Below are 12,674 nucleotides of genomic sequence, written 5' to 3'. Positions count from 1 at the left end.
GTCTGCACTTGCATTCCTCTTTTGAAAGAGGTAGGCATATGAAGTAAATCAAAAATGCAAATGAGTTGCAAATTTACATATCCGATACCTCATTTACATATTCTTATTTAAAAATAGCTTCTTTCGAAAGAAGAAAACCAGTGTAGACACTGCTCTTTTGAAAGTAAACCCCATCTTTGAAAAAATCCTTCGTCCCTTTGTTATGGGAAGATGGGGTTCACTTTCGAAAGAGCAGTGTCTACACTGGTTTTCTTCTTTCGAAACAAGCTATTTCAAAATAATAATATGCAATTGAGGGTGTCAGATATGCAAATGTGTAGCTCATTTGCATTTTCGATTTACCTCATTTGCATACCTCTTTCGAAAGAGGAATGCAAGTGTAGATACAGCCTCAGTGAATACCAGAGTCATGTCTGTCTCCTGGTCCAGTGTTGTGTGGCTCACTATACTGGGCTTTCCCCTTGAGGGACAGATCCTGCCTTTATCTTCCATAGGTGTGGAAAAATAAGGTGCAAGCCTTCTACTATGTAGATCTGCTGGAAAAAAAAACACTGTAGGTGGAGAGCGGTGGCAGCTGATTCTGCTTAAAGCTCCAGTTTCCAGTAGAAATTGTGATACAGTTGAGATGCAAAATCGTATCTCTCAGAAGAGATTGTTGTGTGGTGCCCACATAACTCCAGTTTTGCATTTATGAACATAATATGACAAAATATTTTTATATAGAAAAACTATATGAGTTATCTGAAATCTGTTGTATCAACACAAGAACCTCTATTTTAATAGAATTGTGCGTTACTATATTATAAAGTGTAAAGTTCTCCACACTATGTAGTAACCTTAAAAAACTGATAAAGCTGTTTTTTTCTGTTTTTCCTCAGACGCTACGTGCTGCTGGCAAAACATACATGATATTTTTTGTTCTGGTGATTTTCCTGGGTTCTTTCTATCTGATTAACTTGATCCTGGCTGTTGTTGCTATGGCCTATGAAGAACAGAATCAAGCAACCATGGAAGAGGCAGAGCAGAAGGAGGCAGAATTTCAGCAGATGCTTGAACAGCTGAAAAAACAACAAGAAGAAGCTCAGGTACCTTTGTAATTCAAAATTGCTACTTTAATGCAAGATTATGCACACATCCCCCGCTTCACAGTAGTAAATTACTTCCCCCCACAACAAACACATCCCCTGAACAAAGGTGAGCAATAGACAGGAAGAAATTGCCCTGGGGCCTGGTGATTTGAAAGGGCCTGGGGCCACTGGAGTGCCACAAGGTATGCTCTGGGCAGCTCTCAGGGCTGCCTGTGGAGTGGGATTATGGCGCGGCATGGTCTGGGCAATGCTGAAGGCTGACTGCACCCAGCCCCACCCCTTCAACCTGAGGCCCCACCTCTCACAGGAATGCAGAGCCAGCCTTCCTCCCTCTTTGTACAGGGGCCTGACAAGTCTGTCAGCCACCCTGGCAATAGACAAATAATAACTCCAGTCTAACCCTCTTTTATATTTTCTTTGCACTCCCTGAACTTTGTGTAGTTTGTCTGCTGGATAAGATAGAATTTGCAAGGAGATGAACTCATTGCAAAAATGCTGAGTTGCTCTCTCTCCTTTAAACCAACAAAAACTGTAAGAAGAATCATTGTTTACCTGTTGTTCCTTGCACATTGACAAAAAGGTGTTTTGTGCAATATAGTATGCTTTGTGAAGTGGGATTTGTGCTTCATTATCACAACCATCAAAGTCACGCACTTTAAGTAAATTAAAAATGTTTGAGTTGTACATTGTAATTATGTGTAACTTTGTGACAAAACAGGCAGCAGCAGCTGCTGCAGTAGCAGCTGATTCAAGAGAGTTCAGTGGAGTAGGAGGAGTAGGAGGATTCTCTGAAAGTTCTTCTGAAGCATCAAAATTGAGTTCAAAGAGTGCTAAAGAGAGAAGGAACAGAAGGAAAAAGAGAAAACAGAAGGAGCAGTCTGAAGGAGAGGAGAAAGATGAGGAAGAATTTCGCAAATCTGAATCAGAAGATAGCATTAGAAGGAAAGGTTTCCGATTCTCTATTGAAGGAAACAGGCTGACATATGAAAAGAGATTCTCTTCTCCACATCAGGTACAGTAGTAGCATCAGTTTATTCCATCATAGTCTCTTTGTCATGGAGAGTGCAGTACTTGTAAGGACACAAGCTTAACATCCTTAATCCTTCAGAGGTGTTACGAAGTCTTCAGTATATTTTGAAATGGTCAGCCCTTTTTCTTAAACACATGGCATATGTCTACACCAGAGCAATCTGTCGACAGATGTTTCTGTCAGAAGATATCTTCTGACAAAATTTCTGTAGATAGATTACTGCCAGACTACCAAGTGAATCAAAAGAGCGATCCACTCTGTTGACAGGGAGGGCCAAATAGCCCAGCTACTCTTTCAATAGAACAGCCAACTGGAACCACAGCAGACAGGTCTGTGTGGTGTCCCGGAAGCCCTGTTTGTCAATAAAAGGCCACCCCCTCAGAACGTCCAGACTGGCTTTCTGTCGACAGAGGCATTCTGCCTCATAGCGTAGCAGCAGAAGGCTGTCGCTAGAAGTGCCACATTCTGTCAATTTACTGTCAAGAGAACGTCTTGGGAACGTGGATGCTCTGTGGGTTTTGTCAACAAAATACCAGGTTTGTTGACAAAACTCTGTAGTGTAGACATAGCCTTACAGTGAAATAGGATAGCAATACCAGGTGGTATCACTCCATCAGCTAAGGCTATGTCTACATTGCTGGTGTTATATAGAATACAGCCACTGTATGCCCCCTTGCCCCAGCACAGGTGTAAACAGTGATGTAGCTGATGAGCCACTGCTCATATAAGTAAAGACATAACAGAACTTTATGGTATTCACTCTACCTGTTCTCTAACCACTTCTACCCTGCATTTTTACCAATGTAATGTCCCTCTACTTCCCAACTTCCAGTGTTTCATTGGCTTGCAGAGCTACACACTGAAATGTGGACACAACCCCCTTTTCGCTGCTGCTGTTATCTACGTGTTCTCTACATGTTGCCATAAGTGCAAAATAGTCCACTGTGTTACTAATTAAATCATAATAAAAATGGCCATATATAGTATAGGGGGGTAGCCATGTTAGTCTATAGCCTCACAAAAAACAAGCTGTCCTGTAGCATCTTAAAGACTAAGAAATTTATTTCTGAGATAATGAGCTTTTGTGGGTAAGACCCACTTCTTCAGAATCCATACATAATTGTTAAAGTCAAGAGGTGTACTCATATAAGTAAACTTATACACGTGCTAAAATGGTTACTGGTTTGGATTATAACTTGAGGTGTGAGCCTCAAAAGACTCGCGCATGTAACTAAATTTACACTCATGGGTAGCCCCATCAAATTCAGTGGGATTACTTACACAAGTAAATTTATCTATTTGCATATACGTCTTTGCAACATGACCTTTGTTAGCATTTGCTTAAGGAAATGCAAATGTTAAAAACCTGTGGGAACTCCTTGCAGGGTTGGAGGCTAAAAGGATAATATCTAGGAAAATATTTACATTTCTTCAAGTAACTCATATTTATTGGCTGTCTATCAGTAAAAACTAGGGCCCATGAAATTTGCAAAAAATTTATTCACCCAAGCATTCAGATAAAGTAGGAATCAATAACAGTCTAGCTTCCGTTTTATTGAATTTTGAACAGCCTGCAATAAAATGTAAAGAGTCTGAGAAGCAACTTCATATAACAGCATTTTTTACGGTAATAAAACTAATTGATCTTATTTTTCTAAGTAGTAAAGTAAGCATGGACAGTGACAATCACCTGTGTGCACTCTGTGATTAGTTTTACTTCCAAGCTGTCTAAAAGAGTGTGTGTGTGTGTGTGTGTGTGTGAGAGAGAGAGAGAGAGAGAGAGAGAGAGAGAGAGTATGTTCCTTTGTCTGTGGCAAAGTTTTTAGAACATATCGGCTGTGTCTACACTACAAAAATAACTTCGAAGTAAGCAACTTCTAAGTATAGCATCTACAAACAACCCTACTGCAAAGTTAAACTTCGAAGTAGGGCACTACTCCATTCTCAGGAATGGAGTAAGGACTTGAAAGTTAGGCTCCCTACTTCAAAGTTAACTTCAAAGTAAGGGAAAATGCATGTGGACTCTTTGCTAGCTACTTCTATGTGGAGCCTAACTTTGAAGTTAACTTCGAAGTTGGTTCCTAGTGTAGATGCACCCATTAACTCTTTATTTTCCCATATGAAAAATAGCTAATAATGATATAATTTTGTTTTCCTTCAGTCTTTGCTGAGTATTCGTGGCTCCCTGTTTTCCCCAAGGCGCAGCAGTAGAACAAGTCTTTTCAGCTTCAGAGGTCGAGCAAAGGATGTAGGATCAGAAAATGACTTTGCCGATGATGAACACAGCACTTTTGAAGACAATGAGAGTAGAAGAGGTTCTCTCTTTGTTCCTCATAGACATGGTGAACGCCGCAACAGTAACATTAGTCAGGCCAGTAGGTCATCCAGGATGGTACCAGTGCTACCAGCAAATGGGAAGATGCACAGCACTGTAGATTGCAATGGAGTCGTTTCTTTAGTTGGTGGACCTCCAGCTCTTACATCACCTACTGGACAGCTTCTCCCAGAGGTGATCATTGCCAGTAGTGGCTGTTGTATGACTGTAGATAAGTTTCTTGATAGTTTCAGGCAAAGTGTCCTGTTCTTACTACACCAGCTTGTATTTCTACAAAACAAGATCATGTGGGAATGATCACTGGTTGGTCAAGTTGTGAATGATTTTGCCTATTTTAATACTTTAATATTCTCCACTACTGATGCAGGCTAACAACTGAAATTTGTCTCCCAATCTGTAATGAAATGCATGAGCATACTTGTTAATACACTTGGAATTAATGAGATAAAATAATAAATAATGTAATAAGAAAAATGGCTGTATTGTACATCCAGGATAGTAAGCACATTTTAACTTGGATGTCAAAAATTACAAAAATGATTAATGGATTACATATAATTAACAGAATAAATTAAGCCATGGTGTAACTTCCATTATGAATACCCATTATTATGCGTACCTATGTCAATAAAATAGTGTTTATTTTGAATGGGTTGTGATAGCATAACTCTGTCAATTCAAGATTATTATAGGTTAATTTTTTTATAAATTTCAGTGTGATAAGACATTTCTTGTCCTTTGATTTTGGTTTGAAAACTTAAGCATAGTCTTAAAGTACATATATTCAATCTAAATGAAGAATGAAACCAAAAGTCGTGCATAGCCCTCTTGCACAGACAGCTGCCTATCCACAAGGGCTGTGCAGGTACAGATTTATGAAAAAGTATGGCCACATATTTAGAAAGATGTTTATGATAAAGCTCACTGCCAAATTTTGTGGAACTTTTCTCAAATTTTAAAATAGTCTAATACAATGCAAATTGAACATGAATGGGAAAGTTTATAAACACATGCCTACCTTTAAGCATGCTGGTAGCCCTGTTGAAGTCATTGTGGCTATTCGCATACTTAGTTAGGCAAGTGCTTAAATTTCTAGCTGAACTTGGACTTAAATGAAATGCGTATACAGGGAGATGAACTTACGCAGTCTTCTTTTTCCTGAAAACAAATTTTTATAGAATCCATGCAGTGTTTGCCTAGTAAATCAAAGTACATGATTACAGTCTGTTTTATCAGCATTTTATTTTCAGGGTACCACAACAGAAACAGAATTAAGAAAGAGACGGACGAGTTCTTATCAGATTTCTATGGATTTCCTGACAGAGCCCAGTGCAAGGCAAAGAGCACTGAGTATAGCCAGCATACTCACGAATACAATGGAAGGTATGTAGCACTGTATGTTTGGTGTGATTAAGTATGTTTCCTAGTTTTGTTTTTGATTTGTGATGCAACAAGAAAAATCATTTTCATAAATAGCTAACTCTGCAACACTAGACTTCCTTACCTTAAGGCCATGGCTACTAGTCCCCACCTTTCGAAAGGGGTATGCTAATGAGCCACTTCATCAGATGCTAACGAGGTGCTTCCATGAATATGCAGCACCTCATTAGCATAATGGTGGCTGCACACATTTCGAAAGTGCCACTTTTAAAACACACGCTGCTTGTGTAGACAGGGGCCTTTTGAAAGGACCTCCGGACTTTGAAAGCCCCTTCTTCCCATTTGGTTTTCCCCCATATTCATGAAGTGCCTCATTAGCATCTGCCGAAGTGGGTCATTAGCATATCCCTTTCAAAAGGTGGGGGCTAATGTAGCCACGGCCTGAAAGTATATGAGAAGGGGTGGCTTGATGGCTAAAACACAGGACAGTGAGTTAAGACACCAGGCTTTTACTCCTGGCTCTCTCACACACTTGGGCTGTGTCTACACTTGCATTCCTCTTTTGAAAGAGGTATGCAAATGAGATAAATAAAATGCAATTGAGGCATAAATTTGCATATTCCACACCTCATTTAAATATTCTAATTTTGAAAGAGCTTCTTTCGAAAGAAGCAAGCCAATGTAGATGCTGCTCTTTCAAAAGTAAACCCATCTTCGAAAGAATCCTTCTTCCCTTTATTTAATGAGAAGAAGGATTCTTTTGAAAATGGGGTTAACTTTCGAAAGAGCAGCACCTACACTGGCTTTCTTCTTTCGAAACAAGCTCTTTTGAAATCAGAATATGCAAATGAGGTGTGGAGTATGCAAATTTATACCACATTTGCATTTTCCATTTACCTCATTTGCATACCTCTTTTGAAAGAGGAATGCAAGTGTAGACACACCCTCACTGTTTGATTTTGGATTGTCACAGAGAGGTAACTGTGTTAGTCTGTATCTTAACAAAACAAAAAAGCAGTCATGTAGAACTTTAAAGACTAACAAAGTAATTTATTAGGTGATGAGCTTTCATGGGGTAGACCCACTTCTTCAGATCTGGAGATAGTGTTGTACTAGAAATAGTGGTGAAAGTGAATTAGCATAACAATTATATAACAGAGAGATACAAACAAAAAAAATTGAAATGAAAACTGACAATCAGGTACATAGGACAGAAGAGAGGGGGCCAAGGCTGGGGATAGGGGGAAGAAAATTACTTACTATAAGTGTCTATTAAGTGACACAGCTATACCATCAAAGCTGAGTTTGACTGGTATACCTGTTGTGCTCATGGTGGTGGTTTTAGTGAAGCAGTATAAAGTATCTATGTTAGGAGTGCATTGACATTATAGTCATCCATTTGTCCTATTCTGGTAAAGTGCTCCTGGTGTAGTCAAAGCCTAGGGCTGTGTCACTGCTAGACTTTTTACATAAATTCTCCCAAATGCAATTCCATTGGGAGGAAGCTGAAATAAGAAGGCTAGCTAGAGCACCCCCTAATGCTCTAGCTGCCATGTAAATGAACTCGGCTCAGATCAGGTCTCTTTGTAGTGCCTATGCTAACATTGATACCATTGCAACTTCTGGTAGATCTGCATTGAAAATAGCACCAGCTGGTCCTCAGAACTTCTTGCTTTAAGGAGCAGCAGCTGTCTTTTCTGCAGAGGTCTTAGATGCCAACAACAAGCCAGCTCACATGTTTAGTATGTGAGATCAGGTAGGATAAACATGAGGTTGTATCATTCCAGCAATGTAGACTACATTGACACTTATGATGCCGTGTAAAGTATGGACATTGCATGCCCTGCAGCATTGATTTAAGTAGCAGCATATATGATGAGGCATTGCTTAGATGAGTAGTGTATTGTACTCCAAAATTTTGAGGAGTAAAGGGGCTTTGAAGTACCCCGGGCACTTTGAAGTACCGGCGGGTTAGCCGTGGCTAGACGCGAGCTGGCACTTTGAAGTGGCCGGAGGGGGGAATTTGCTTAATGAAGTGTTGCATATGTAGTGCAGCACTTCATTAAGAAACTCCCAACACCCTACTTACCATGCTCCCTTCGAAGTAGGGAGCTGGTGTAGACAAGCCCTTAGTGTTTCAAGAGGACAAGGCTAAGGGCATATATGTGTATCTCTTGCTTCTTGTCTAGAGACAAACAGGCAGGAGTCCCACCTGATCAGATGCTGATAGAGTAATCCACGCACCTTCTGAGTGTGGAGTGTTGTTCCATCTAGTGGCAAGGAGACCACTTACGGAAAGAATAATAAATCTGCTCTACAGACTTAGCTAATACCCAGCTGGCTTATTAACCAGCTCTTCTAGTACGCCTGAACTAAGCCATTCTCAGGAGACAGTTGGTAGGTCCTGCTAACACCTGTTGTAAATCACCTTGAGTTACGTGTGTTTTCTGTGTCAGAGCACCCAACCCCGGGTACAGATTTGTGAGGTTTACCGTTTCTGAAGACATGCACAAATAAGGTTCATTTTCCCCAGTAGCAGATTATAATAAATTCCGTTTAGGGGGGTTTAGTTTGCAGATGTAAGTCTAGTGATCGATCATGCAGTAGCTAAGGGCAAAATGGACAAGATCTAGAGATCTGTGCTTCTGGACCATAATTCAGTGTTTGGAGTCATCTGGCACTCTGTTTGGAACAAGAATATAAACTTTTTAGTCCTTCATTGGCAAGATGTGATTTGAACTATATTACTCTTCCACGTACACCAGTATTCTGCTATAGTATTCTTTGAATTAAAGCTGTGATTTGCTTCCTATTTAGATTATGTTTTGTGGATAGTTATTTTATTAACTGAATATTCAGTGTTCTTTTAACACCAGTGTTAGAATATGTTAGGCTGAGTTCCTCTTTTCCAGTATTTAACATTTGCTCTGGCTGGACATCAATCTGGGTCTTAGGGGCTCTCTTTCATCATCCCATTTCTGTCACCTAAACATTGAGGAGAAAGCTGAGGCTTCAAAGCAAAAAACACTTGATTCATATAATGAAGTGCTGTCTTTTAACATTTGTTTTACACTTTTCCCTCTAGAACTTGAAGAATCCAGGCAGAAATGCCCACCATGTTGGTATAAATTTGCTAACACATGCTTGATCTGGGATTGCTGCTCTCCATGGTTAAAAGTAAAACATATTGTAAATTTGATTGTGATGGATCCGTTTGTTGATCTTGCTATTACTATCTGCATTGTTTTAAATACATTATTTATGGCCATGGAGCATTATCCAATGACGGAACAGTTTAGTCACGTGCTTTCAGTCGGAAATCTGGTAAGTTTTCCATAATGTATCATGACATACAAGTACATTTCTCTAGGAAAGAATTATTGAATATCCTTATTTTGTAAGGTCAGTAATATGTGCACAGGTAGCTGCTCTCTTTAACTATGTATTTTGAAGCTGCACTGTTTGTTTCTTCTTTAATGCAGTGTTTGTAAAAGACCTCAAAAAGATATCTCCAGTTTTGCCTCTACAGATTGCTAGTAAAAAGGTTTAACTCACTCCCCTACAAAAAATGTATTGTAGTTGTAGAATAAGTAAGGAACAGAGACTGGAGATCCTATAAATTTGTCTGATATTTGAATGGCTCTCTCAGCTGTCAATGGTCTCACTTACAGAAAGGCATGCTCCCAGAAATGATAATAAGTGTGATAGGCTACAGAGGATCATGCTTGTTGATGAATAGCAATGTGGTTACAAAATGCCAACTTTATGCCTTATTTGTGGGGCACTTCCTTGTTCAGTGGAACCCAGATTTTTTGGTCAGAATGTACTTGGCCTTGAGTGTATGGATGAGGGGTGAAAAAGGGAAGAGGAAACTTCCCCCACCTTGTACCATAGATCCAGATACAATTCAAAGGGACACTTAGAATCATCCAGTCTGACCTCTTATAATGCACAGCCATGGTATTACAGCTGGTGATTCCTGATGCTGCAGTGGCTTAACAGTGGATTCTGGAGGTCATCCTGTGAGAGGTCAGGGTCAAGAAAGGTTGCATCATCCTCAGTACAGATCTATATCAAAATGGAAAAATATAGCTTCAAATAAGGATAGCCTTATCTCAAGAAATCAAGCAAAGATGCCATTTGAGAAGGAAATAATAGAACAACTAGAATGGGTTTTACGTGATAATCTGTATGCATGCTTATTCGCGTCTTTAAGAGAAGACTTGGACTTTTTTCCCTACTTTGCTGTTCCCCATTTAGCAGGTAACTGTTGTGAGACATATTTTAGCTTCACACCTGAATTTGATTGCTAAATTAGTGCTTGGAAATATTTAGAAGCTATGTAGGTTTGTCGTAGAAAGTCTCTCACTTTTGGTAAGAATCACTGGACATATATAATTTGTCAAAAATTATTGATATTATTTTTAATCTAAAATCTTCTCCAGTATTATTAGAGTAACTCTATATATTTTACTCTTAGGTCTTTACTGGGATCTTCACAGCAGAAATGTTTCTCAAGATAATTGCTATGGATCCTTATTATTATTTCCAAGAAGGTTGGAATATTTTCGATGGTTTTATTGTTAGCCTTAGTTTAATGGAGCTTGGTCTTGCAAATGTGGAAGGATTATCTGTTCTCAGATCATTCAGATTGGTAAGTACGTTAGTAAACAACACTAAATTGCCCAGTCACTGGTTACGTGCATCTACTGTAGGTCGTCTTCCTCACAGTACATTGGTAAACTGACTCTCTTTGATTGATTGTCCACACAGATTCTGCTCTTGGTGTGTGATATCAGAGTCTTTTAAATATCAGTTTCTATGGGGGTACTGCACTTGTGCTCTGAGTGCCATCTTACTCCCTTGAGGGTGGAGCAGCCACAGCCACACTCTGTTCCAGCCGTGCTTGTGAGAGAGAACCCTATAGTATCTGTGAGACAGAACCCTATAGGATCCGAATTCCTTGCTTTTAGTGTAGCTAGCCTAAGTCTCTACAGTGTTACAGGACTGGTTGTTATTTGTGAGGTTACAGGCTAACACAGCCACCCTTCTGGGACTAGTTCTCCTAAAGTTTTTAAGCTTATTAGTTTTAGCTTAATATTTATAAGCATTCTGTGCCATTTGGCTTAGTTGCCCACAGTATAAGGACATTTTCCTGGTAAAGATCCACTATTCAAGGGTTCATTTCCCACACAGAATAGTCAAAATGTGGTAAAGATGAACTATGTGGGCATAATTACTCCATAGAAAGATACCAGTTCTGACTATCATCTTCTTCCATCCACTGCTTCTATGAATGAGCTAAGGGTTTCCAGGCTAGATTATCCCTGGAGGACATCCAAAAGAAATAACAAAAGTGTCTGGATATGCTGCAATGGGATATCTAACCATATAGATATCTAACCATATTGGTAACACTGGACTACTCAAACCATCCAAATTGATCTTGCCAACACACACCATGGTGTTACGAAAAAGGTTAGATAGGACATATCAGGCATCTGCTAAAGTGTTTGAATATTTCCATTAATACCCACCCAAGTATACTTGTACTCAGTGTTTTTTTCTGTAAAAATAAAATAAAATAAAATAAAATAAAAGAGGAGCTGCCACTCAGATGGCTCCCTGCACTTCCCTCCCAGCCAATCCTGCAGCTGGAGCTGCTGAGGTGCCAGTACTCAGTACCAGTGAGTGCCAACACAAAAAAGCACTGCTTGTAGTTCATGTGGAAGAGGTAGCAATTTCACTGATTTCTTCCTGAGTTGCTCCCTAGTCTGGGGCTTCAGCAAACAACAGTTTTGATGGATACATCTAGAGTCTTGCTCATTGACTTTCAAATTCTTCTGCTTCCAACCCTTTTGGCAACTTTCTTTCCTATGTCCAAGAAGCCTGAGTTTAGACAAGTGAGCCCTGGAGATAATCAGCGAGTTGTTTCACATCGGCTGTGTCTACACTAGCCCAAAACTTTGAAAAGGCCATGCAAATGGCCATTTCGAAGTTTACTAATGAAGTGCTGAAATACATATTCAGCGCCTCATTAGAATGCCGGCAGCCACGGCACTTCGAAATTGACACGGCTTGCAGCCGCGTGGCTCGTCCAGGTGGTGCTCCTTTTTGAAAGGATCCTGGCAATTTCGAAATCCCCTTATTCCTATCTGGTGATCCCCTTATTCCTATCTGTATTTCAGCGCTTCATTAGTAAAGTTCAAAATGGCCATTTTGAAGTTTTGGCCAAGTGTAGACACAGCCATCCAGTTTCAAACTGTTCCAGTCCCTTTTGCATGCTTCCCATTTTTCTTCGAGACTTTTCACCAAAGACCTTTGAGGCAAGAGATGGATTTCCTTATTCAAATTGGAGTGGTAGAGGAAATGCTCTTAGAATTCAGGAGCAGGGAATTTTATTCTCACTACTTTCTAATTCCAAAGAAGAAAGATTGGAGACGTACCATTGGTCTTCATTGCCTCAACAACTTCATCTATTGCAGGGGTGGGGAACTTTTTGGGGTTGGGAGCCACTGATCCACAGAAAAATAAATTGGGGGCCACATAAATATGAGAAAAAAGCCCCCAAAACTGTCACTCTCATTGATATGGCCCCTGACAGAGACACCTCACCCCCCTCACACTCCAGCACCATGGGCAGGGAGTAGAGAGGGCGGGACTGAGGTTCAGGGTTTCCTGCAGGCCACATTACGTTTTCTGGGGTTCCTAGTGGGACTAAGAACAGGATGCTCATGGTTCAGTATTGCGAAGGAGAGGAAGGGTAAAGGAACAGGCTGAAGGTGGGGGTCTGAGCAGAAGGAAGGGTGCAGAAGCAAGCTGGAGGTGGATGTTTGGTGTC

The 12,674-nt window shown here is 40.1% G+C and overlaps 1 protein-coding gene across 11 annotated transcripts in view; it reads left to right on the top strand.

The window, feature by feature from the left end:
- The window catches only part of LOC142016823 (sodium channel protein type 2 subunit alpha), a 100,331-nt gene that overhangs the window by 21,756 nt on the left and 65,901 nt on the right, over positions 1-12,674 (top strand). For 4 of the 11 annotated variants that reach the window (XM_075001145.1, XM_075001152.1, XM_075001148.1 and 1 more), the window contains 6 exons: positions 879-1,085; positions 1,807-2,100; positions 4,280-4,627; positions 5,704-5,836; positions 8,919-9,157; positions 10,314-10,487. In XM_075001145.1, the coding sequence (XP_074857246.1) occupies positions 879-1,085; positions 1,807-2,100; positions 4,280-4,627; positions 5,704-5,836; positions 8,919-9,157; positions 10,314-10,487 (1,395 nt within the window). Of the gene's footprint in view, positions 1-878; positions 1,086-1,806; positions 2,101-4,279; positions 4,661-5,689; positions 5,837-8,918; positions 9,158-10,313; positions 10,488-12,674 lie in introns of all 11 variants that reach the window. The other 7 variants (XM_075001144.1, XM_075001151.1, XM_075001146.1 and 4 more) reach the window with 3 other exon arrangements.

The sequence above is a fragment of the Carettochelys insculpta genome, chromosome 8, assembly GCF_033958435.1.
Source record: "Carettochelys insculpta isolate YL-2023 chromosome 8, ASM3395843v1, whole genome shotgun sequence".
Lineage (NCBI taxonomy): Eukaryota > Metazoa > Chordata > Testudines > Carettochelyidae > Carettochelys > Carettochelys insculpta.
This window is presented reverse-complemented; position numbering and strand designations above follow the sequence as displayed.